The sequence below is a fragment of the Rutilus rutilus genome, assembly GCF_951802725.1.
Source record: "Rutilus rutilus genome assembly, chromosome: 7".
NCBI classification, from domain to species: Eukaryota; Metazoa; Chordata; class Actinopteri; order Cypriniformes; family Leuciscidae; genus Rutilus; species Rutilus rutilus.
Window position 1 is genome coordinate 32,797,837 of NC_140221.1, and position 27,344 is coordinate 32,825,180.

The 27,344-nt window shown below is 36.8% G+C and overlaps 1 protein-coding gene across 1 annotated transcript; it reads right to left on the reverse strand.

The window, feature by feature from the left end:
- On the reverse strand, positions 1 to 26,991 carry loxl2b (lysyl oxidase-like 2b). Its single transcript, XM_084414375.1, has 14 exons — positions 26,884 to 26,991; positions 24,503 to 24,872; positions 24,082 to 24,257; positions 13,484 to 13,695; positions 10,870 to 11,086; positions 9,130 to 9,313; positions 7,877 to 8,034; positions 7,164 to 7,331; positions 4,814 to 4,979; positions 3,497 to 3,737; positions 2,670 to 2,785; positions 2,361 to 2,497; positions 2,118 to 2,229; positions 1 to 1,302 (listed from the first exon to the last, which is right to left on the reverse strand). Exons 2-14 carry the CDS (start codon positions 24,840 to 24,842, stop codon positions 1,232 to 1,234), a joined length of 2,298 nt encoding a protein of 765 aa, XP_084270501.1. The 5' UTR covers positions 24,843 to 24,872; positions 26,884 to 26,991; the 3' UTR covers positions 1 to 1,231.
- Positions 26,992 to 27,344: the final 353 nt, after the last annotated feature.

Sequence of the window (27,344 nt, forward strand, 5' to 3'; positions counted from 1 at the left end):
TTGTTTTTCTTTGCCAAATAATGCATGTTTATTATGCTACATCGCATTCATCCATGATTTTTACATCCATTCAAGTAAGCATAATATAAAAGTAGCTGATATGGTCCCTCAAAAAACAGAGGATAACACTATGTTAGCACCAATGACAGACAACAAATGTAAGACATTCCACATTGAAAAAAGAAGAAATTACGAAATAGAATTTGAAATCCCTGTCTTAAAATAAGTTATTTAAAACTTACATAATGAAATACTATGAATACTCCTGTATGAATGCTTGGAAAGGATCAGACTGCTTGTGACATTTTCAGTCAGCTTCATAAGAGTTACAGAATGGAGGGCATAAATAATTCATAATGATTGTCCACAAAAACTGACCATCAGTCAAGGTCTGAGAAGAACAGGCAGAAAAAAAAAAAAAAAAATCGTTTAAACAGGGTCACCTGCTCCTGGGATGCCAGTGTTTATGAACTTCTGATCTGAATGGGAATGCTTAAGGCTACTGGCAATATTTATTTTATTATTTATGTAATATAATTTCTAATAATACTGATAAAATAGGACTTTGGTAGAAAATATTATCCGTCTCATCATATCTTTTCTTATATATCAGTTGTTTCCTCTACAAACCCATAAGACACTTAAATTATAACCAATAATATCTATAAGCAGAAGTAATCAGCTTGGTTTTCAAAATGCCAAAGTATATACCTGAAATGAATGTCACTAAAAAGGAAAGGAAATGGTCTCTTCAGGCCTTTATTTTTTGTAGATTTATGTAATATTCTTTCAGAAGACTCATCTGAGGAAACTCCTCTCACCTTGTCCAAACGCTTACAAAAAGACCTAAACCACAGATCCTTTTTAAAAGTTAAAAAGTGCACCAGAGTTCCTTTCATGTCTGAAGTGAGCTCACTTGAGAGTTATCCACAGTTTCATCTTCAACACCAGCAGCAAACAGAGAAAGAATGAGGTTTCAGAATTGCTACTGGCTCAGCGGTCAGAAGGGAAAAAAAAACAGCTTTTCAGTCTGTTAATCGAGTTCTCTATTGAAAAAGTGATGTTCAGTCCTGTAATACAGTAGAGGAATGTTGTGACACTGAGCATAGTTGAACGAGTACCGTGAAATTACTGAGAGATGAAAGGTCCTCAAGAGAGGTGTAGTGGTTCAGGGCTCTTGATAATCTCACTGGTTGGCCGGGGTTTCTAGATGTTCTTTATCACCTCTCTTTTACCTATGGGTCACCTGGTTGTTGATCAGGCCAGGGAAAGTGTCTTCTGTCTCGGCACTAAAGGAGCCCCCTTAAAAGAGACACAGAATCACAGTGACGTTCACTATACAGGGTTCTATGCATGTTCATTCTAAGCATGACATTTCATGCAGTTATGGTCCCAAAAATATTTGAACACTTTAGATTATACTTTAAACATATCAAGCCAAGCCTCTTTTTTACATTTAGACTACTATTCAAAATGTTGGGGTCTGTGAACTGTTTTAATGTTTTTGAAAGAAGGCTTTTTATGCTCACCAAGGCTGCATTTATTTGATCAAAAATACTAAATATTATTATACTTTTTAATATTAACACAATTTAAACTAACACTTTTCTTTTTTTAATACATTTTAATGTGTAATGTATTCCTGTGAATGAAATCATTCAGATATGATTTCTTATTATTATTATTGTTAAAAACAGTTGTGCTGATTAATATTTTTGTGGAAACCGTGATACATTTTTGCAGGATTCTTTGATGAATAGAAAGTTCAAAATAAAAGCAATTATTTGAAACAGAAATCTTTAATAAATGTCTTTATGGTCACTTTTGATCAATTTAATGCATCCTAGCTGAATAAAAGTATTAATTAAAAACAAAAACAAATAGACCCTAAATATTTGAATAGTAGTGTACAAGAATAAGCTAACTTTTCAGGTAAGAAAAAAAAAAAAAAAAAATCATAGTTAGCATGAAGGGACTAGTCACTAAAAAGAAGACACATTTCTAAGTGTCACTAAAGCGTCCAAAAGTGAATCATTTATGGAGCCAGTGTATGTGAAAAAAGTAAGTCATTTTCATGGCAAGACAATGTGAAGAGGCATTCATGACGTTTTGTTTACCTATATGGCAATTATACATCCATATACGATGACCATCATATCGACATCTGCATTTGACAATGTTATTGGTGTAATCCGACTCAGCAACCTCATAATTGGGGTTAATTACAATCTGTCAGAGAGAGTGAAAACAGTCAGCTTAAAGATCTAATCACAATGTCAGTTTCCAAGAATCAGGATAATACGATTAAAAGAATTTCTTTGGTACTAAAATTACTACTATTTCGAAAATGTCATTATTACCTGGAATGTGTAGTCTCCTGGTTTAACATCTGTAATGTCCACCCACTGGCAGTCAATATCATGCCTGTATGTATCCCAGCAGCCCACTGTGATCCCCTGCTCACCAAAGTTTGCACACTCGTATCTCTTCTCAATTCCTTAAAAAAAAAGTCAACAATACAAAGAGCACATCATCAAGTTGATGACGAGTTTACGCTACTATAAAGAAGGAACAGAAAACATAACTATGAGTTCAAAACCACAGAGTTAGAGTGAGGTCAACTTATTCTTACAATTGTCGGCTACAAAAACATGCACATTCTTTCATACCTTCATCACATTCTGAGTCCTCCAGACAGAAACTTGCTTTGTGTCCTTCTGCCACCTTGGTGCCATTGTTGCTAAGTAGGTCATAGTGGGTGAACACTTCCATACTATGATAGTGCCTGTAACAGTAAAAAGAAAACGATTTTAAAAACATTTACCTACAAGTAAAAGCCTACCATACCATTTAAAAGTTTGTGGTTGGTAAGATTTTTTAATTGTTTTGAAAGTAGGATCTTATTCTCACCAAGGTTGCATTTATTTGATCAAAAACGCAATAAAAATAGTAATATTGTGATATATGTTTTCTATTTTAATCTATTTTCAAATTTAATTTTAAAAGCTGTATTTTCAGTAGCCATTACTCCATTCTTCAGGGTCACATGATCCTTCAGAAATTATCCTAATATGCTGATTTGCTGCTCAAAAACATTTCTTTTTATTATCAACATTGAAAACAGTTGTCTCGCTTAATATTTTTGTGGACACCATGATCTTTTTTTTTTCAGGATTCTTTGATTAATAGAAAAAGTTCAAAAGAACTGCATTTATTTAAAATAGAAATCATTACTGTCACTTTTGATCAATTAAATCTGTCCTTACTGAATAAAATTATTAATTTCTTTAAAAAAATAATAATTACTGACCCCCAAGTTTTGAATGAGTACAAAAATGTCAACTGATAGTTAGCCCCATCTCTGCTGTTTACCTATTTAGTACATTATTTTTGTTCATGACATCAAAACATGGATATATGTAATATATTTATGCTCTTATGAATGATATCTGAATTCTACCTCTATTGTCTCCAGCAGTTATCAGAGCCCCCTCACCTGTGGCAGTCATGCCAAACCCAGGTCTCTCTGGAGGCTTTGGGTCTGAAGTCAGATTGTCCATTGTTGTGGATCTGGGAGGAGAAGCGGAGGAGTCGGCGATAGGAGTTGGCTGGGGTGGCACCGGAGGTTGAGCCCAGGCAGTTCTCCTCATAGGCACACTGTAACATGATCATAGGTCGGTCTTCTAAGTATGTGGTCTGTTCCACCACCTGGGGGTTGAGCACCAGATCTGGGGCAGCTGGACGGAAATAAAAAACTCTTAGCTTATGTTTTAAAACAAGTGTTCCTGTCAGAGTTCTAAAGAAAGGTTTCTCAATTATTATTCATTGTTTTTAACTCTGTATGACCTGAAAAAGAGATTTGTTTTGAACACATAATATACCACAAACTATATTAGTAATCATGTAGTAGTATGCGAAGGGCCCTATCATATACCCGGTGCAATGCGGCGCCAGGCGCGACGCAAGTGTTTTCTGCTAGTTTCAGCCCGACGCAGTTATCATTTTCACGTCCTGCGTCACGTTGTTTAAATAGCAAATGCATTTGCGCCCATGGGCATGCTGGTCTGAAAACAAGATGTGTTCAGGTGCATTGTTGGTGCGTTGCTATTTAGAGGCAACTGAAATATTCAGTATAATATTCACAATATTTTTTTGTTAGTTAAAGGGCGCATTAGTAATATTCGCCTATTGGGCGGGTCCACAACGCGCGTACACTCTGCTTATTGCACACACAGGAATGTGCAGCAGCACACAGACATGTATAATATAATAATAAAAAAAATAAATAAAAATAAATAAAAGGATTATAATGTAAAAGATTAGTATTGTGTACATAAACATATGGTGGAATCCGTCTTGTCCCGTAGATGGTCTGCTCGCGCGCTTTAACCTCACGCATGAGCAGATTTGATTCCTCTCTGGAGAAGCATTCAGTCTTTCCGCTTGCAAATTCCTCCATGTAAATAGCGAATCCGCCATGGCGCGAGCGCAACTGGCTTTTAAAGGGAATGGGAGATGAGACTCTGATTGGTTTAATAGCACGTTATGCCCAAAACACACTCATTACTCTACTTTTAGACCATGCGCCGGGCGCACCGACCATTTTAGCAAAAGTGGATTCGGACACCCTAAGTGCACTTGTGCCGTGCGCTTTAGACCATGCACTTAGATCATTAAAATAGGGCCCTAAGTGTTGATGACACAATCCAAACAGGCTTGCATGGAATTTTCTAAGAGACCAGTAGAGGTCAGTGTTTCTCCAGAAAATAATTAGTTGAAGCTAATAGAATTACACAATACTGACAATACTTACTCTCAGAGCAGGAAACTCCAGCAGCAAAGCGTCCTCCACCTTTAGGGCAGCTGAGATATTCTCCATGATGCAGACAGTGGGAGAGAGACATCTCTGTTCCAGCACACCTCACCCCACTCATAACCACTGCATCTGCATTCACTGAACCAGGCCAGTACCATGTCTCCTATACAAACACAAAATCCCACCTCAGTTCAAGTGATTCATCCATCCCACAGGGGAAATGAAAGGTAGAGCATACACTGAATATAGAGAAATCATTTATTATTAAACAAATGGCTACAGTATTAAAGATGCATCCAGTCATTTTTACTCATTAAAGTTTTAAACATAAAGTAATAGTAATTTTGAAAAACATGTTTAAAATGAAGACTCAGTAACATAGCTGTTTTATTTTAAATGGAGTGAGTTGCATCATGGGAGCAGACATGTTGAGGTGCGTGTAATACTTATAAGACGTATATAATACTTGCTTTATCTCAGTACAGTGATGTTATTGTTAACTAAATCTATTCAAATAAAGCTGAAATAAAAATTAAATACAAATATTAGATAAAAAAAAAGAAATGTTGCATTGGCAACTTACTGATAAGTTTATGTTGAAGTACTAAAATTACTCAAACTAAAAACTGAAATAAAAAGATAATGGTTTATAAATAATACTAAAACAACACTGTCTCAGTAACCTGTCTGTTACTGGTCACTGTTTTAATAAAGGAATCAAAGCTTATCCAATGTCATTGGTAACTGAAAACATTTCGTTATGCTACATTCACATCGCTAGGTGTCACTATAAGACTGGCGTGAACTTTTTTTTTGCACCAGTCTTATTGAATGCACCGTTATGAAAGAACATATGTTAGATATTAAAATGAGAGAACACAAAGCTGAGACAAAATGCCAACAGAGAAAGAGAAATCACTAACAGCAAAATGTAAAATAACCACAAGATGGTGCTATTTCCTGTCACCTTATCAAAACCTCTGGGACTTTTTGTTCTAATCGAGAAGAATCCTCAGCAGCCAAGACCTAGCTTTGCACATCCGTGGCAAAGTCAGAACACTAAATAGTAGCCTAAGGAGAATTAAACGTAATACCCAGAGCAATAAAGTTATCTTTGATGTCATATTTTTATAGTAGGCCAAGTTACCTACACTTAAAGTCCTATCAGTGTTTTATATAATTGAACCATTTAATTATTTAAAATAAAAACAAACAGAGTCCGTATTGTTTAACCATTTCCAGACATAAATTACTTGTCAACACAACAGTAACATCTTCAAAAGCAAACCTCTCCTTCCCTGCGGCAGTCAACTGTTTCGTTCTTTCTTATCTATTTAAGATCATCCATTTGATGAAGAGATATAATTTCCTCTTGGAATAGACAGTCTCTAACTCTCTTAAACACTTCCCAGGTGTAACCGTTTATCTTCAACGCTGTCAAACCAGAAGGGAGTAATGGTTTCTCTTGGCAACCGTAAACACAGACATCTATAACAGTCAGAAAGCATGTATTTAAGAAGGTTAATCTGAGGAAAAAATACATGTCTTAACATCTGGTTGTTCTACTAATTACCATTAGAGACATCATTCTCACAGGACGACTTCAAGCTGAGCTGTGCCTCTAATAAAAATGGGATTCATTTCAGACTTTAAATATACAAGTACACACGTTTTCTTGCAGTAACTCGTTTTGTCCAAGGCTATTAAAAGAAAGAATTCCACCTTGGACATGGTACAAGTGAGTAGAGAGTCAATTGCACTACTGAAAAAAACAAAACCAAAAAACGTTTCTTTGTGGACATATTTGACAAATAAATTACAATACATTCTTTAGAAGGTACACCAGTCTATTCTGTTTACAAAATCCCTTCTGTGAATTGATAAATTAAATGTCATTAGACTAGACAACATGCCTGAGTAGTGGAATGCTGCGATTTCTTATTAACAACCAGCAGGAACAGTTAAAGGACACCACAGGAATCCCATTGTCACAAGATAGTCGATAAAAATCAAATTGACCTGAAACATTCCACAACTGATTTGATTTGGTTTTAATAAAGTTCCGAAATCATAACAGGACGTCACTGAAAAACTTTCAGCCCACACAGAGCTTTGATTTCACTAACAGCAGTCCTCCACCATCCCTGCTTACACAAAAATAGCTGAATAGTAATGCGAGTTTGGAATACCATGAATTTCTTCAAAGGGCCAACATCCAATTTACTAAGATCAAGGGATGATCTGGTGAGAAGGATAGACATGCCTTACCAACAGCCTGTTGAGGTATCAGCAGTGTAGAAGGATCACAATGTGAGACTCAAATGTTCATTTCGAGTAGTAAACATACCTGGAAAGCACTGCTTGCAAAGCCCAGGCCCAGCTGTCTGCAGACCACCATGGCCTCCATAGTGCCCCAGCCCTCACCGCACACAGTCCCCCACACCAGAGAACCGTTGCGCTCCATAAGAACCTCAACACGGCCTTCAAAGGGGTTATGTCCTCCACTCAACCGCAGCTGCAATAATAAAGAGCAGACTGGCCATGGTAAAAATGCATTTCAGTAGTCAGTCTGTCATGATTCTGCCTTCTTGTCCTTGATTTTCTTGAGGCAGGATCATGACAGGCCCATGTTTTGTGTGCAAGCACATGGCCTTTTGTTTGGGCCATGTGCTTGTGTTGTCTCGTTACTTAACCCCGCCCCCTTGTTCTCCTCCTAAGTCATTATTGTTTCATCTGTGTCACCTGCTGTCATCAGTTTCTCCCTATTTAATCCCCTTGTGTTTGCTGTCCTGTGCTGGTTCATTATCATACTTGGTGAAACCTTATGAGTATCCTGTTAAGAGTATTGTCTAGAGAAAGTTCTGATTCTGTATTTGTTGTTTGTTTATCGTCTAGTTATCTGTCAAGTCAAAGTCTAGTTTAGTCACTCCTTGTCCTGTCCATGTTTTGCCCCCTTGTGGGTTTTGTTTTCCCTTTTTGTCTACAATAAACATTGTTCAATTGCATATGGGTTCATCTCCTCCACACCTCATAACACAGTCAATTTGAGTGAGTTTTTACCCTCTGTTGGAAGCCCATGGCAGGAACATTGCACCTCACACCTGCGTCCTCCTCGTGACTGCAGCCTTCAGAATCTTTATCCATATTGAAGGGACACTCAGTGACAGACTTCTCAAAGCCAGAACATTGAACCTCATTCATATGTACAGGGCCCATTCCTGGAAAAAACATGTTTTTATCCAGACACACCCATAAATGGTCACAGATACATGTTTAGTCCTAATAATAAAGTCCCTACCTATATACACATATCTAATAATCATAGGAAGAAAACATAATTTACCCCGAAATTTAAGTACATTTTTGAAAGTATTTGGGAAAATGTTGTTTTCAAGAGAGAAAGAGCTGAACCTTTCAATCCAGAGTTTATATAAATCTACCATGCCATTAAAGCTGCAGTCCGTAGTTTTTCCTCTTTGTCGCCATCTCTGTTCGAAATCTGCAATTGCAGTTATTCACGGAATTATCTACTTTACGTGGGTTGTGCCTCGGCACGGCACAGCGCGGATGAATCCAATGTTTTGAGGAGAATGTGCAGCTGTCAGTCACAGCGCTGGTGTGGATACTGACATTCGGAATCACAGATTCTACTTTTTGGAAGCATGACCAACATAAGAATTTTCACCGGAAAATGTCATCTGAACAAGTAAGTAACATCCAGTTTTGTTCTGACCAACTAAGGTAAAAAAAGCATTGCAGTAAATCACGCTGATTAAATCTAACGATTGCTTATCATATCACGTTAAACCATGCAAATTATACTTTGTTCTCAACTGTTAATGTTAACAACATCTGTATTGCGTGACTACATTTAATGTGTATTAGGGCTACCTGTAGTTCAGTACTCCGTAACTGTATGAATTAAGTGAACAAGTGCGCTACTGTTACATAATTGAGTAAAAGAGTATGTAATACTTTCTTCATATGCAAATGTTACCCAATCATAGCAGTTCATGACCCCTTTAAATAACTGGCTTTTATGTTGTTTATATTTATATTGTACTAAGGCCAAAAGAAATGATTAAAATATTATCTGAAAAATATTATCTGTAATGTCAGACCAGAAGAGAAACATTTTCAGCTTAATTAATTTTTTCCCCTCCCCTCGCCCTTTCATTATAACATTGTATTAATTCCCTAAAGCACTTTGTGCTATGAATCCCTTAAAAGGGTCCAAGTAAATGCATGGAAGTCAGGGAGGTTGTAGCATTCCATCTACTGTAGAACCTTCAGATCAATTCAACTATACACACCTTGTCCAAGCTGACCTCCAGAAAGCGCCTCCTTGGCACTCCCTAATCCAAGCTCACGACACACCACAGTAGCTGCTACGAGATTCCAGTTGTCATCACAGATCGTGCCCCATTCTCCATTCTTCAACACCTCCACACGCCCCTCTCCAACTACAGCGCCACCTCTGAGACGCACCAGGGGTTGCTGTATGTGAAGGAAGAGGAAGACTAAATAAGAAAGACAGATTCCTTTTTGCAGAAAAGATAAAGTGCTAAACTCAAAGTAGGAATTCATATTTGAGAATTTTTACAGTAATTCAGGCAACAGGTTTACATCAGATGTGCATGACAAACTGTATTGCGTGACTACATTTAATGTGTATTAGGGCTACCTGTAGTTCAGTACTCCGTAACTGTATGAATTAAGTGAACAAGTGCGCTACTGTTACATAATTGAGTAAAAGAGTATGTAATACTTTCTTCATATGCAAATGTTACCCAATCATAGCAGTTCATGACCCCTTTAAATAACTGGCTTTTATGTTATTTATATTTATATTGTACTAAGGCCAAAAGAAATAATTAAAATATTATCTGAAAAATATTATCTGTAATGTCAGACCAGAAGAGAAACATTTTCAGCTTAATTAATTTTGTTGCCTTTGGCTTGCTCAGTTGGGGATATTTTGGGGATATTTAATTTGATTTTATCAATCAATAAATTCCAGTAGAAACAAACCTTGTTGTATTATTTTAATTTAATACTGTGAAGCTGCTTTGATACAATCTGTATTGTGAAAAGCGCTATACAAATATACTTGACTTGACTTGACAAACTTTAAGAAATCATAATTAAGATGCTCATTACAAAAGTTGTTAAAACCATTATAATTATTCAATTGAGCAAAAAAAAAAGGAATAACAGTAAAATTGTCAAATACTATCACAATTTAATACATTTTAAAATGTCATTTATTTCTGTGATGGCAAAGCTGAATTTTCAGTTTCACATAATCCTTCAGAAATCATTCTAATATGCTGATTTGGTGCTCAAGAAACATTTATTTTTATGATCAACATTGAAAACAGTTGTTCCGCTTAATATTTTTGTGGAAACCATGATAAAAATAAAAAATCCGAATTCTTTGATGAATAGACGAAAAGTTCAAAGGAACAGCCTTTATTTAAAATGTATGTTTTTTGTAACATTATAAATGGCTTTTATCAATTTGATACATCCTTGCAAAAAAAAGAATGGATATATTCAGCAGGAATTCTTTCAGGACTACACAACAGACACTTCAATAGTGCAGATATACATCATGCTAATGAACTCACTGACCACGCTGAATGGTATGTAACGGGCAGGCTTCCACATGGACTACTTAAATATGTAATTTGGAAAGAGTGATGTCATTTATGGGTAAAATGTCTGTCATCATAGGGCTTTAGAGATTTAAAAATATCCTTTTCTCTGCTCTCTAACATTAGTATTCATGTAATCACACTTTGCGGCTAGACTCGAAAACTGCCACTTTTGCCATACATTCTTCTTTAAATAAGTAAGAGACGATTCACTTTAAAGTAGCCGCTTAGTCTAGATCAAGATTTTCTATAACCACGGTGATAAAGTGTGTTGAGATCTGTTCCATACTTAATAGTCTTCTCAAAGGTGAGAGTCAGAAGTTCAGCGCAAAGCAATACCTCATGTAGACATGTGGCTTCTTGTATTTTTGGAGTAAATGTATCATCTGGCCTCACCTCCTGTCTGAAGGCCTTCCTGTATCCTGACATGGGAGTCGGGGCGAAAGCTCTGCCAGGGACACAGCTGACTACCACAGGAGTGCCCTGCTCACACGTGCTATTGGCTTTGATGGTGAGCGTGTGGCCCAGCTTACAGCTAGACAAATGAGCTTCATTTCCGGTGCAATTTATGGAGTAATCCCAGTAAGTTTGCTTTCTCCTGCGGGCAAACATCCTGAGAAACAAAGGAAAGGGAATTTGAGAATTGAGTTGAACAAACATAACTCACACAAAACCCATGTATAGGCCCAAGTGGAAGATTCTAGCCATAATAGGGCTAGTAAAGATTCATGACTGCATTAAACATTCAATACACTTTGAACTGCAAAAGGATGAAGCGCAGCTGAAGTGACGTCACATATTCCTGCAGGAAAAGCATTGCTCATCCTACAAAGAGAATATTTAACAAGCTCCACTGTCAGAAGTATACTGGCCATCATTCACAAAAAAAGACACAATCCACATTTGTTTTTTATTTAGACTCTAAGGGAGAGAATGTCTCACACTAGACTTGCTCCAAAGTCTATGTCAGATCCCAACTATCGGGAAAACAAATGTAGACAAACACACACATATATAGGCTTTGAGAGATACAAAAGAAAAGGTAGACATAACATTTAACTCACAGATTTGATCTAAAGTTACAGAAAGAAAATTTGTTACAAAAGCTTGAACATTTAACCTGGTGTTTAATTTATAGTGTTTGTGAGAACAGCTGGGAGAGCTGTTATACTTCCATGCTATATCATCTGAGAACATCATCTGCTTGTTCCAGCCAGGGAAAGACCCATATTATTTACAGGAGCCATTTACAGACGGTCCTCTGAAAGGATTGTCCAAGTTTTCTTATGAAAGCACGGTATAAAGCCACAGGGCAGACAGAGGTAGTTGAAAGGAAGCCCATTTTGGCTCCACGCTGAAAAAACTACAGCTTTCGGCTACGTGTCCCCCCTCCCCCCAACATCGAGCACAGATTTAAAAAAAAACAACGGTGCCTGCACATTTCATAAGGCTCAGCATGTGCGGGGAAGCACGTAGCTTAGCCGAACAGTCCGAGATCATACAACCAACTGTAAAGCTTTCATTTCTATTGTGCCTAAGTGATTGCTCATAAAGCAGGTTAATTACCATTAATAACTAACTAGGCATTTTAGTGCTGATTTCCACATAGTTATGAAAGTGCTCATGAAGATTTATGCAACTCTTGAGAGTCATTACGAACACAGTATGGAATGTAATAGCTTAGCAGAAAGTATGAGTTCAAGACTATGTTCTCTGCAGATTTTCTCATTTATTTGCAGATTTTCTATCAGGCATATACAGAGATTAAGAAGTCTTGAAGACTCGTTAGAAACATTCTTCATGATGCGATTTCAAATACGGCAAATAATGTTTCATTTGCCTAAACCAGTGGTTTATCTGACCAATGCTGATGGAAAAGCAGCTTGTCTATCTTTTTTATTTCCATGGGAGTATTTTCAGTCAGGCCTCCTCCCAACAGTTAATGGATTAAGATTGATGTCTGTCAGACACCAAACATTACTGCTGTTGTTGATGAATGTGTCAGACTGTTACCTCTAAGACTAATATATGACATATATCTAATATATGTCAACATATATTTAAGCAAAATAGCATGTTAAATTAAGATATATGATGTTTACATATGAATAAAAAATGTAATTGATGCAAGGATCAATTCAAATTTAAAAAGCAACGCTATAGCTGAATTTGGGAATACAATACTAACAATGTCATGAGATGTATCCTGGTATGATTTTAAAAATATATGAAAATATATGAAAAAAAAATAGTTTTGTAATAAAACTCAAACTTTGGATAACTTACAGTTCATTAGTCTACAAAACTAAAACCCTATATACAAAATTGATATGGCCCAGTTTCACAGACAGGGCTAAGATTAAGCCAGGATTAGGCCTTAGTTCAATTAGGGCATTTAAGTGGCTTTTATAAACGTGCCTTAGAAAAAAAACACTACAGGTGTAATCTTGAGACAAAACAAAGGCACTGACATATTTTAAGATTTGTTAGTCAGTGCAAGTTGCCTTCAGTTAAAACTGCTCAAACATGCATTTTAGTCTGGGACAAGGCTTTAACTTTGTCTGTGAAACCGGGGGCATATGTTTTATACATCAGTTCACAGAGCCCCAGCAGTACCTTTATGGACCCCCAGGGGTCCCTGGATCTATAATTGATTAGACACTATTAAATAAATCACAATGGATGAAAATTATGCTTCGTTCCATAGTTTAAATCCTGGGATGGAATTCCAGCATGAACAACATGAACATCTTTTCAAGCAAAACATTTGGCAGCATAAATTCCAAATGAAACTTTGCCCAAACTGTGGACCTCCATGTTAGCATTTTGCTGGAGTGGGAGTGTAATGAAGTAGGAAATATTATCATAAGGCCATTTTTAATTATCAAAAATTATTTTTCTAAGGCCACCAAAGTTTCTTTAGCTTGTATGCAGATAAATCCTATAGGTTACATTCTGAAGAAATATCTGCACAAAAGACACCTCAACTTAAGGGAAAGCAAGCACTCACTTGTACACACGGGTATTGTATCTCTTGTCTCCTGGAAAGCCGAACATGCCGCAGATGACCCTGCTGTTCATCTGAGTCCAGTCATCATCACAGATCTGCTTCCATTTGCCTCCATCCTTCACCTCCACGTAGCCCTCTGTCACTGGGATGCGCTTACGATATGATGACAGGATGGGACGAATACGAACATCCTCCACCTGAATGTTCAGACTCTGAAGGGCAAAAGAAGTCAAGTATTGTTACTGAAGTTGATTTATGATGGACATTGATTCTTGTATTAGCAATAAATATAATAGCAGGAGGTTGACAAACTGCAGGCCAGACATTTTAGACACATTAAACATAAGTTTTAACAAGAAATGCCCTGTCTGTCAGTAAGGTTACTCCATTTTATCCACCATATATATAATAAGGTTCCCTCTGAATAGCGGAAAGTTTCCATTTGTTCTGTGTTAGCATTATTCAATGTACCCATGTTGTGAAACTCGTAACTGGACACTTTAACCACAGCCACTATAAAACTAAACCGGTTTTACAGTTCCATACTTCATTATAAACATCCTATCAGCAGGACTTGTTGACCTGTTCCACCTCTGAAAAATCTTCCAACTGTGTTTACCCTCAGGCCAACAACCATTCACGTCCGTAGCGAGACTATAAAAATGCATGTAATGGCTTCTGACGTATATAGTAGATGGATAAAAAGGTAAACAAGAGGTTACTGCTTTCAAACTCGCATCAAACAATCCCAGACACCTCGATAATCAGGCAAAGGTGTGTGGTTGAAATTATTTCCCCAAAATTTACTAGAAAGTCTGGAAAATTGAAGCACATGGAGAGCATCTTATGCAACATTGAAATATCAGAAGGCACTTCAACATACTGTATGGCATTAGAACACAGCGGCATCCAAATGCAGCTCAGCTCATCCCATTTATTTATTTATTTATTATTACAATTTGGACGGATTCCACGGTGTATCTAGGCCTACATGAACTGTAAATCCATCAGGAGGAGTGAAGCTAGATCATTTCAGTAGACTCCAAGAGTACATGAAGGGCTTTAGCTGCAGATTTACATTCCTGTGCTATGATACCATGTGGGTTGAGTTTTGAGAGACTGTGTGTTGCTGTGCTCAGCAAATAGAGTGGCCTAACCATTCCATTGCCCTCTGAACCTCACGCTATAGAAGAGTGGTGGGACTGCAGTGGATTTCTGCCAATTATTGTTTGGTGTTGAACTCATATTTGTGAAATTCAAACCATTCAAATGTTTGGGGTCAGTAAGATTTTTTTTGGAAAGGAAAAACCAAAATCAATTGACATTAAAAACGTGTAATTTACAAAATAGTTTGTATTCATAAATAAATGCTGTTCTTTTGAACTTTCTATTCATCTAAGAACCATTTAACATTGATAATAATAAGAAATGTTTCCTGAACACCAAATCAGCAGCATATTAACTTCCTTTTAAAGAAACTCTTGAGTTTGCCATCACAGAAATAAAATTCAAATAGGACATTTTTCATAATTTTACCGTTTCACTGTATTTTTGTTCAAATAAATACAGCCTTGATGAGCATAAGAATCTTTTTTCAAAACAATAAAAATATCACCAACCCCAAACTTTTGAACTGTAGTGTATGTGTTAAAATACAACATTAAAGTTCAATTTAACCAAAGCCAAAGTTAAGGCACTAAGTTGAGCTAAACGTTTCATTGTCTCTCCCACAATACAATTGTATTAGGTAAAATGAAAAGGGAAATAACTGCCTAATAAGGGGCTCTTTGGCCTGAAAAGAAGTTGAAGACCCCTGCTGTAGAACATAATTTTTCCATGAAATGAGTATGAGAAATGAAGTGGTCACCACTGGGAGGCTCTTTCCTCTGATTCCCCAGACAACATAAACCGAAAAAAAAGAAGGTGTCTTTCATTAAAAAAAGTCAAGCAAGTAATATAAGCTGAAGTCAGGTATTTCAAACTAGGAATGAGAATGTGGTTGTGGATAAACACGTGGCAAACTAAAATGGTATCCTTACTGTACCACACTGGAAATGCAAGCAGTGCAATTATGTGGGTTTATTCCAACATGGATACACTTTGGATAGACTTCTAGAATGATAAGGCTATTATGTATTTTAAAATGTCTAGCATTTCCACATGAGGTAAAACTAAACAGATGAACCACCAAACACTCAAAACACAAAATAGTCATTCCTGTAAATCAAGAGACTTTTTGTGAATGGAATGGTCAGTCATTTTCCCAGTGTCTCTGACCAAGCTGTTAGAGCTGCAGGTTGAGCGGATTTAATGAAGAACTGTGTGTTTCCAAAATCTAAATTGGACACTGTGGTCAACAACAGACTTCAAAATATAGAAGTGGTTTCCGTGTCATGGCGCAAAACCAAGTAAACTTTTCACAAACAGTTATTGTTATCCAAGCTACTTTGTGATGCAACAAAGCATTCCCATCAAAGGTTGAAATAAAAAATGAAAAAAAGCTAAGGGAATACACTAGCTAAAACGGCACAAGCAACAACACCATCCTTACACAGCATCTGAACAAACAGCTTCATGATTTTTTTTTAATGCGTTAAATAATGCCAATGGCCTTGTGGTCAGTGTGCCGACATGTAGTGCCTTAGCGCTCGGGCGGCCCGAGTTCGAGTCCTGGCTCGTGGACCTTTCCCGATCCCATCCCCTGTCTCTCTCCCACCTCATTTCCTGTCATCTCTCTACTGTCCTGTCACAATAAAAAGGAAAATCACCAAAAAAACAATATACAAAAAAAAAAAAAAAAAATGTTAAATAAAACATTGTTTGATGGATAATCCAAGTAATTTCCCATGCGCCCTAAGAAAGTAACTCGGTAGTCTTGGTAAATGGGTTTTTCCAATAAGTGAGTGAAGTCACCATTTACTTAGTGACTGGATCAGCGAGTTTAATGACCAGTGCACATTTCTGCAGCTACACAGGGTTTCCATTAACTCTTTTCTAAACAGGCAATGTGCAAGGTTTCAAAACAGGTTGGTAGAAAAAAACAACTGAGGTGAGATTTATTAGCACAAAAGAGGAAGAAAAAGATTTCCTAAACATGTGTGGCTGGCTTCTATGGTAACTGGAAGAGGAGGGGATTCTGCAGCTATAGGAAAGAAAAACAGAGCAGCTGGGATAACGATTTGTGAGGGCTTGTCCTTCTGTAGATGTAAGTAAGCATCTCAGGAGATTAGTCTGTCTTTTAAAAAGAAAAAAAGTGAGCCCTTCTACTGCTCATACAGAAGGAGTCAGAGGCACATGTGGTGAACTGACAGGCATTCTTCTACTGGCCGGTACACAGACTGTGCAAAGGAAAATGTCACACAGCCCACATTGTTTTTCCCTTAAAACAAGAAGAGTGAGAGAGCATGTTCTCTTCAACTAAAAAGATAAACCAACGCTTTCAGTCCACAAAAAAGGCAAAACACATCTTATGAGTGTTTTCTGTAAAAGGAATAATTACATAAAAGAATATAAATAACATAAAACTTTTCCACAATTCAAAAATGTGAAGCAACATGAGGCTCAAATGTCCATTAAAATGTTCTACCTGAAAACTTTAACATTGAAATTAATGATTTTATTTACCACTTTTAATTACTTTACTCACAAAGGAATTTGAGATAAAGCTCAGAAAACAAAAATTTTGTACAAATGGCAGATATTATTATCATCACAAGAAAACTGGATGGAAACAAAGAAAACAAAGACATGGTGGTAAAAAAAAAAAAATAATCGAATATAACAATAATCTTTCTGATTCAAAATATGTTTCTGTTATGTGTGAACTACCCCCAGAAGAAACTAAAGTAACTAAATATGGTGCCCTCTTTTAAAAACTCTAGTGACTCTTGCTGTTAATTGTTTGCGTTTGTAACTCTCTCTTTGCAAAGACATGTTAAAGAATGCCTCCTCTTCAGATGGAGCCTATTTCCAACTACCCATTTCCCTCCCCCAACTCATAATAGAACAATGTTTTAGCAGTTAGCTCAAAGTTTTTGAATGCAGGTCTGTTACTGAGCTTTTCAAAATGGTCTAGATCGACAACAGTTAACAAAGAACACATAGACCATTGCTGGACAACAGTCCTGGCCTGTCTCGTCCTGAGCCATTGCACAAACTGATGATTATCTGTTTCTTAAAATAGCAGGATTTGAGTAGCGTGGTCCATTCCACTTATCTGGTGCCCATGTATAATTGGCTTTATTTCTTTTTCTGACTGCAACTCTTTGACCAGTTATTTCTGACCAAACAGTCTCCTATAAGAACACTGAGGGGAAAAAAACATTAAACATCAGTGTCGGTTTTCAAGGAAAACTTATACATACAGACATCTTTGAATCCTCAGGAATGTGAAAAATGTGTTTTTCCACTTGGGTCAAAAGCCAAATGTACTATGAAAACCACAAGCAATGATCGCATAATACGCTGAATGTGGACAACAATGCATTAAAGGCCAAGCTAAGACTTAGGAACATAGAATAACTTCAAGTCTTCCCACAGTAAATATTACTGCAAGTCACATTAGCAGTGGTTTGATTGTCATTTTCAGAGATTACACTTGCTACAAAGAGATAAACATCCTGTTAAATATAGGGAGTGTCACCATCCCAAAAGTATGTAACTTGAAGGGGAGAGGCAGATAAATAAACAAGATGAAATTTGTCTAAAAGACAGAGAGAAAGCAATGTAAGTAAAATCCCTGCATTACAAGTAAATGCAAGCGATACTTGTTACTAAGCAAATAACAGATGAGTAGATCGAAATGTAGTAGTTTAAGGAACATTATGGGTTATTTTCAATCTAACATCCATCAAGCATCTGTGGCATGCTATTCATTACCACAGACTGTAATTTTGACTTTTTAAAAACAGGGGAAAAAACATTCACAATGAAATCCTATAACCAAAGTATTACTTTTTCCTTTGTCTGCACAAATGTAAGATATAAACGAGTCACAATTTGACCTTTGTCTGTATAGGAACGCATAGCTGCATAACATTTACATTATATGCATGCTTAATAAGAATATTATTAAGAATATCTGGAAATTTTGGGTTGAAAAATGTTTAAAAAAGGGGCTTTTATGGAACCTGTAGAGTAAGAATAAATGTACACATACTGGGCCAGACTCCAGAGAAGAGGCCACAGAACATATTAGTCACTAGAACAATAAAGGCTGAGTGTTTCTGAGCTGATCAACAGCATCTGTCTGAGATGAAGTTCTGGCAGTGATCATGTTTAACTTCAGCTAACAAAACCAAAAATTTCTATGAAATTCCTTACTATAAAAAATACATCCAAGTCCTTTTGAGCCATTTGTGTTGTAACACTGTGAATGTTCCAGAATCCTCTATAGAGTTGAAAGAAACACATTCAACTCTTCAACAAATAAATAATGTAATTTCCTCTGAACTCCCTGTGATTGTAATTAAGGTATTGCATAACACGTGTCTGTATGACACAGGCTTCCAGCTGCTTCTGCGTGTCCCACTCTCCCATGATTATGGTGGACGAGACAAATTATGCTAATTTTATCGAGGACTTGGACTGTCTAGATTTATCAGAATAAAGAAAGTTGGGTTTATTCAGCTTTCAGGTATAACGCTAAATAAATGGACTAAAAGCCTAGACACAATAAAAAAACTTATGACTGGTTAACCAACCAGTAAATTTTTTTCTTTCCAAGCAGGGATAACATCTCGTTCACTTACATTAAAATTAGGTTGTAAAAAAAAAAAAATCACAGATTCGACCTGCCGATCCCCTAAGTCGTGCTGTAAACAAGTCATGCAGATTATAAGGCTTTTATATATTTGATGCTTTTTTAGATGGGCTCAGAAAAGTACAATGTATCTTTGATCTGGTTTTGAGTCCAAAAACAACTTTAACAAATAATTAGATCAATTTATATGATAAAGTGGATAAGTGACCAAAAACTACACAGTTTTTTATAACAGCTGTTATCCATATCGCTACCTGGAAAATTTAGCGTTCACGTTTTCTCCCCATGGTCTGTTTGCATCTTGTTTTGGAGTCTCATCTTTGGCTTCTCCTCCACATCTCTGCACCACACTTGCATTACATCATTTTTCCCATTTTAACCCAAGGAAGGCCACAGTGGGTTGCTTATGAACATTCCCAGATGACTTGAATGTGGCCAGCATTATGGTGAACCTCCCTGTGATTTAACTGCCTTAATGTGGAGCCCCGTGCAGGCTATCAGTAGATGGAAAAGCTGACTCTGGCTTTCTCTCCAGGTTTCTCAGCTGGAGACTAGTAGAAGCTGATCTAAGATGTCTACTTCCCCCTAGCCCTTGCTTGACTCATATATTCCATGTTATATGAGAAAAGGCAATAATACTTTGAAATGAAATTCAGACACAATAGGCATCTTTTTGAAAACTGCGTATATTTATTCCGATATTTTCTTACTGCATATTATGGTGAATTCTGACTGCTCAGAAGGGCTTTCATTGAGGTTTCCATTTGGCTTTACACTGAGAATCACAATCAGGGTTTCCAAAATCTTATTTGTCACATCCTCTAAAGTCTGTGTTTCATCATAAGGCTCGAAATACACTTCCCTTTGTTTACAGAAGCGCCTATCAGGACATATTTCTTTGATTGCTTAATACATTCTTTCTAGATGACACTGTCGGCTCAAAGCAGCTTGTGTACGGAAAGAGACAGAGGACGGGGACAAATCCTGTTATTACTCTAACTGGACAAAGAAATTAATTGAGACAAAGCCAAGCAGCATAAATATGGATAGTGTAAAAAATGTGTCAAGAAGGTGTTTGAACATTCCATTGCCATATTCCTTGCAACCAAAGCCACTTAGCTCTGGGTGGAAAAGTAAATGGAAAAGAATGCATTGAGGGATTGGAAAAGTGATCAAAAGGAAAAAAAGCAACAATAGTTTCAGAGGTGTTATGCACCTAGTTTCCCAGCCTGGAATGCAATTTTACGGGGCCACAGCAACAACCTGCACCTGGTCCCTGGACCCTGAACTCAACTGCCAGTGAGACCCAATTATATGCTTTTGAATTATGAACCAAATTGAGAACAAAAGTTATTAACACCTTTACTGTTGCTATTCCAGAATATTAACTTTGTACCCACCATTGACTGAATTTTCCGGGAATCTATGGTTTCACTTTTTTTATATGGTAGGAGGTGCTATTACGCATCTGAAAGAGGACAGAATCTCTATATCAAAACACAGGCGAAAAAGAAGCAGAAACAAATGATAGAAGCATTGCTTTTGCACATGTTGTAGTCTTTGCCAAAAATGCTTTTTGTTCAAAATGTTGCCACATTCAAGTGTTAATAAAAAAAAGAATGCATGAATGGGCCATGACATTTTTGTGAAAATTATCAAAAATGCTGTTGGTGGCTGGCAACATGTTAAAAAAATACTGGCGGGGAAAAAAGTTACGAATATTTAGGCCTATAAGTCCTGCATCACTTCAGTCTTCCACATATTCTGTAGCTTACAGAAACAAATGAATTAAACTATCAGCACTGGACACCACAAGGCTAAAATGCACCTTATCTCTGCGTTTGTGAATCAGAGGCTGCATGTCCTCTATATGTGACAGATTGCTCATGCAGTTCGGCCAATCAGCAGAAGGTTTTTTTTTTTTTAAAGCTCACATTTAAATGGATACATAATACATATAATCTAATTAAATACTAAATCTCTTTGTTACGTTGACACAATTTTGGAAAGATTCCCCCAACCACTTGCACACAATAACGGGTTGCTTCTGCATAAACCACATAGGCTGAATGACATATTTTGGCTTAAAAATGGCAAATCGGTATCGGGTCCGATACTGAGCACTGAGCTCATGTACTCGTACTTGTACTTGTAAAAATGCTCCGATACCAGGCAGCGTTTTTACACTTGTGTCCAGACAAAGAAACACTGACAACATAGAGTATAATGGGGATAAAAAAAGAAGGCTGTGATGTAAATGTATCTTATTAGTGGAATATTAAACGAAATTTAGTAACACATAGCTGTGGTGCCAGCTGATAAGAGAAAAACACGCAGTGGATTGAGCGCGCAGCTGCACAGACGCACGAGCGCATCACTTTTCATCAGTGGAAAGTTTGTAGTTCAGTCAGATGTCAATGGCAAAGAAAGAAGAATGAGGTATGTAGCTTATTATTAACGTTAACTGACGAGAGAGAGAGAGAGAGAGAGAGAGAGAGAGAGAGAGAGAGAGAGAGAGCACTTCTGTTGAATGCTCTTGATTGCTGATCGTTCACTCAGCACGTGTTATTTGGATTCAAACTAAATCGTATATGCAATCGTTACCTGATTTAGGTATAACGACTGATGCCCTACATTATTACAGGACGTGTGCAAGTCAAGAAGTTCCATGAACGGAAACATCTTTTCGAATTAAACGAATTAGACGAATTAAAGTGGTAGACAGTATATTCAAATGGGGTCCGTGCGTTCGGTCTTATAAACCTGCTGCTGTGTTTTAATGTTAATGAAACAAAGGACAAATAAATTACTCACTACTCTTGACTAAATAGGCTACCTTTTGTAACTTTACAAAAAGATCCATCTATATTTAATTTATTCAGTAATGAATATACAGTGGTTTTTTGCACATTTTCACATTTGATTGATTACTGTAGTTTTTGTTGTAGTATCAAAATTGGAATAAAGAATTGATATTTCACTGTGTCCAAACATTTGTACCACTGACTCAATCCTCAGCACTGAGCCCTGCTGGAGCAGCTCTAAATATGTGCTGTACTACTAAATGAAAGATAGAATATGATAGAGCAATATAATGAAGAGTGAAAGTAACAGAAGCTCATACAATGCATTTTAGCAGGCTTAATTAAGCATCAAAATAACTTAAGGAAATATTTATTTGATGAACAAATTAAGCCAACAAATATGATTTATATTCTTTTGGTTTCTCTACCAATACATTTAAAAAGGACAAATGCAGTGAAAATACAGGTATCGGTTACACGGTTATATCGGTATCGGACTCGAAAAAGTTGTATCGGTGCATCCCTACTAAAAGGAGATCACTTTGGGGGACTATTCATTTTGTACAAAATAATAATAATCACATGTTTATTTTTGTCTATTGGAAGTTGCATTCAAAATCCATTTGGCTCAAAAACTTGAATGGGCATGACGCCCCTGAATAGTTTTATACAATTGTTTAAAGGCAGGGTAGGTAGGTTTTTTCTAAAAACCTTTTTCCCAAATTTGTTTAAACTGTCTTTATATACCAATACATACTTAAAATGTAAGTACTCTGAAAAGGAGAGTATAAAAATCGAGTGTCTGTAGTCCTCTCAGGGCTGCAATAAACACAGCTACTTATTTCCATTCGGAACGAATGAAATGATTGGCTGGGCGACTGTCACTCTCCCTCGCAACCATGGCTACCACCCCTGCTGCTATAGGAGCTGTCCACATGCGCGCACCCGCTTGACTCAAGGAGGGGAAGAGGCACGGAGAGAGGCACGGAAGCTAGGAAGAATCACAATTATGGCAGAGAAAGAGCAGTCAAAATCCCCAGTACCTGCATATACAGTCAGCGAAGGCAAACAAGGCAAAAAAAGGAAGACAGTATTCAAAAAGGCTATGACCAAAAAGTCTTTGGATAAAGCAAGAAGTCAGACAAGAGTCAATGTCGGCCAACAGTGCTTTCATCGTGGAAGCTCTTACATGCAAAACACCGTATATGTTATGAATCTTACATGAAATTCACCTTCATCACAGTGTAACTGATGGTAATGGGAAAACATGTATCAATGCAACCTGTTTTTAGCTTTGCCTTATGTTACTAGCTCGTTACCAAATCAAATTCAATATATTTTAAACTTTACCAGTATCGATATGCTAGCTTGATAGTGAGTACTAACTAACTAATATGTTAGTTGTTTATATTCATAATGATATTTTATTACATGTGATTCTGACATGATGCCACTCATGCACTGCTCTCCTCTCCGCTCGGCGCTGGCAAACGCGCCCTCCAAGCTGAGCGGTCGGCATCGCGCGTTCATGTGTTTTGGGGGCGTGGCTTTGGAAGGAGCCCAGAAGGGAGGGGGTGGGAGTGAATGGAATAAGTAGCTGTGTTTATTGCAGCCCTGAGAGGACTACAGACACTCGATTTTTATACTCTCTTTTTCAGAGTACTTACATTTTAATTATGTATTGGTATATAAAGACAGTTTAAACAAATTTGGGAAAAAGTTTTTTTAGAAAAAACCTGCCTACCCTGCCTTTAATGTGCTATGAATCATCACTGGTAGCGTATAGTGTGTAGACCTATTACAGTCTAGTTTTACACTCATATAATCATTTACATTTTTTTTATCATTTTTTACCTTAGTATGTTAGCGCTCATTTCTTATTTCTTGTTAATTTTTATATATTATTTCTATATTTTTATATTGTAGAAATAACTTGTTTGTTATGTGTGGTGCTGTGTTTTTGTGTGTTGAAGCTGCTGTGACAATGCATTTTCCTGTATCAATAAAGTATCAACAACAACAAAATTACTTACATTGATGTTGTTGGTCAGGGTGTTAACAAACTTGAATCCTGGGATTCTCTTGTCGCTGCAAACCACCCCGACATCCTCAGTATGCTTGCAATCAGACACACCTATGCCATTAGACTCACACTGAGCCAAACTCCTCTCCTTCCCCGTGCAGTGGACATTGTCAAACCAGATACGACCTAAAAACACAGAAAGTCAATGCATATATATATTATGACTAGTCATCAATTCTCCATGGAAGAATATTATATTGAATGATTAAGTTTAACAATATAGGATGTAAACTGGCATTCACTTATATTTATTTTATATATATTACATGTTATAATACTATACCGTACTATTTACTGCGACGTCGTTTTAGTTAAGAAAAATGCATTAGTTTCAGATTATATCAAATACATTCTGAACACAACAAGCTTACCTTCTCCCTTCCCATATTTAGATGATGGAAACCAAGAGACTGCTTCAAAATAACCCAGTTCTCTGCATACAACTTGGGCTGCGTGAATGGTGAAATCATCATCACACACAGTCCCCCATTCCCCTTCATAGAAGACCTCAACGCGCCCTTCGTTGTGCTTGCGTTTCTCTCCTGCCAGACGTAGCTGTATCCTGGGCGTATCTGCAGGAAGCTCTGGAGCAGTGTAAAGATCCTGGGAAGAGTCCTGGTAGCCCGGAGGGTAACCCAAGTGCTCATACTGTGCGTAGCTCTTACTCCATGTACACAATAGTACAAATGATACAGACCAGAGGGCCAGCATAATGATAGAGGCTCAGACGGTTTTTATGGCCTGCAAAAAAGCAAAAGTGAAGAAATGGATGTTTTTTTGTTATTATTTAAAGACAGCACAGAAGGACATGTTTGATGATAACAGACATAATTCATGCATTTTAAGATTTCAAGCCACCCATTTATCTGTACTTTTTTAATCAAAAGAACTTTTATTAAAGCCATAAGATGTGGGAGAATAGTATTTGAAGTCTCGTTCATCACCAAACCAGCCCACATCAAAGCGAGCAATAATGAGAACGCAGAGGCTTGTTTAGACCCCACTGTGGCAGACTATTCATCTACATTGCCCATGACCTAAGCAAAAAATAATTTTGAATACCATGGAAAAGAATCATGTTCTTAACAGAAAATACAGTTTAATTGAGCATAACAGTTTGACAGATGTTTAAACACTTTGATTAGGATGGTAAATATTCTCTTTCAGTGACACAAGATAATGTGCTGATGGAAATATGGTAAGCATGAGTAGATGAGGTAACTGCTTTCCTGACTGAAAAAAAACAAGTTATATACATGGAGTACAAAAGTTCACATTGAACATCTGGCATTCAAAATATATCGAATTGTATGGTTTTGAAATATGCAGAACAACTAAATGTTTGGATGTAAAATGAATAATAAATATTTAGGATTTTACACTAAGTTCTTTTGACATTGAGAAATATTTTGTGCAAAATGTCATTCTCAAACAATGCTGGTTTTGCACAAACATGTGCAATGCTGTTATTTTTCCAATCCAGTTTACTCAAATTCATGTGATGATCATATAATTTGACTACAAAAATTATGGATAGAAAATTAGAAAAAAGCAAAATACAACTTAGGGTTCTCAGACATAAATAAATGACATTCTCAGTGCAAAAATATAATCTGATTAATAGGGCGAGCCTTCAAGACTTTTATGTTTTCCAGTCTGGCATGTAAGCTGTTTTTTTCCAAAGGCGAGAAAATCAATAATGTAACCTGCTTCAAAGGGCTCCCGTAAGATTGCCACTCCAAGATAAAAGAGGCACTTCTACAAAAGCATTTTTTAAAGACTTCCACTGACACACACACACACACACACACACACACACACACACACACACACACACACACACACACACACACATTCAAAATGTTATTGTCTAAAATACATAAAAATGGTGAAGCTTGCAACCTAAACTAAATGTGAAAACTAAATATATATATTTATATATTATATAAAGTAGCCTATAAAGTATATTTATAATGATATATATTTCAGGATTATTAAAACAATGCATCTTCAAAATTAATTATCCAACATTTCCATCCTCTGCTCTACAGCAGCCAAACATCGCATTTATTTAAAGATGTGCTTGGTCTGAAGTGAATCTCTGTAAATCCCACCTCTCAGTACAGATAGTTCAGAAATGTATTTGTGATATGCTTTTGTTCGTCTGGACAGAACCTATAGCTTTGTGTCTTCTACAGCTTTGGAAGTGACTCACATTCCTGTCCTAAAGACCTGTTTGTCTGTTAGCATTCTGCACTTCCAGACAGCAAGTCCCTTGACCACCATGAATAGGATTCAGACCAGGATACAAGGGTTCACAAGTCAAAGGATCACAATTATGTGTAATACTACCTAAACACAATAACCCAGTGTTCGGCCTGATATATTAATAATTAATAATAATAAAAATTTGTTGTTAAAAAATTTGAGTTGATCTTATGCAGTCACATAAAAACACGGCACATCTTTCACCACTCATTTAGAAATAAAATGCTTGTACTTGCATCATATTCCACTGACTCAAGCATGACGTCATACGTAACCATTAGAACAAAATATTTTTTTTCACATATCTTACAAGAAAACGTGCTGTAGCCTACTGTAAAACAGAATGAAGCCAAAATGTAAGATGTTTAAAAACTAAATAGCTATTCAGTAGCCTACAACTCTCATGCTTTTTCTTTGAAAGAAGCAAAAACGAGATTATAAAATACAGCTTAATAACTCAAAGCAGATGCAGTTGTTAGCTTACTTTTGCTGCGAGTGCAAATTTCACAGTAGAATACTCCTCCGAAATGTGAATCTCTGCTTCTCTCAGCTGTTGCACATCCCCTAAACTTTCACTGGTTTGATCTCCTGTAATTTCAGGAAAGTCGAAACAAAGTTACGCCTTGTTGAACTGCCCCCTCACGCCCACCATTGAGCTGGTGACCTCATGGACCTCCAGTCGCACGGGGACATAAGTGGAATTTTTTTTTAGAAACAGACATTATGCACGTGCCCAAAAGAAGAGGGTTGTTTTAAACCAAAAAAAAAAAAAAAATAGCACTGGGTGACGTGAAGGGTTTACGAGGGGAGGAAAACAAAACTTGCCTAATTTGATAGTGTAGACTTTGTAAGTTGGTTTTGTTGGTTAACGAGTGGTTGTGGTGAGGTGTGTTCCAGTAAGACGAACGTCGGTCGACGACAAAACCAGATTGAATGATTCATTCA

Bases quoted from the DNA above. Each gene is read 5' to 3' on its own strand.
- loxl2b (XM_084414375.1), bottom strand. From the start codon at position 24,842: ATGCTGGCCCTCTGGTCTGTATCATTTGTACTATTGTGTACATGGAGT. The intron at 11,087-13,483 runs GTGAGTGCTTGC...TTTGTTTCTCAG, and splicing joins TACAATACCCGTGTGTACAA to GATGTTTGCCCGCAGGAGAA. The intron at 1,303-2,117 runs GTAAACAAAACG...GTCTCTTTTAAG, and splicing joins GATGTATAATTGCCATATAG to GGGGCTCCTTTAGTGCCGAG.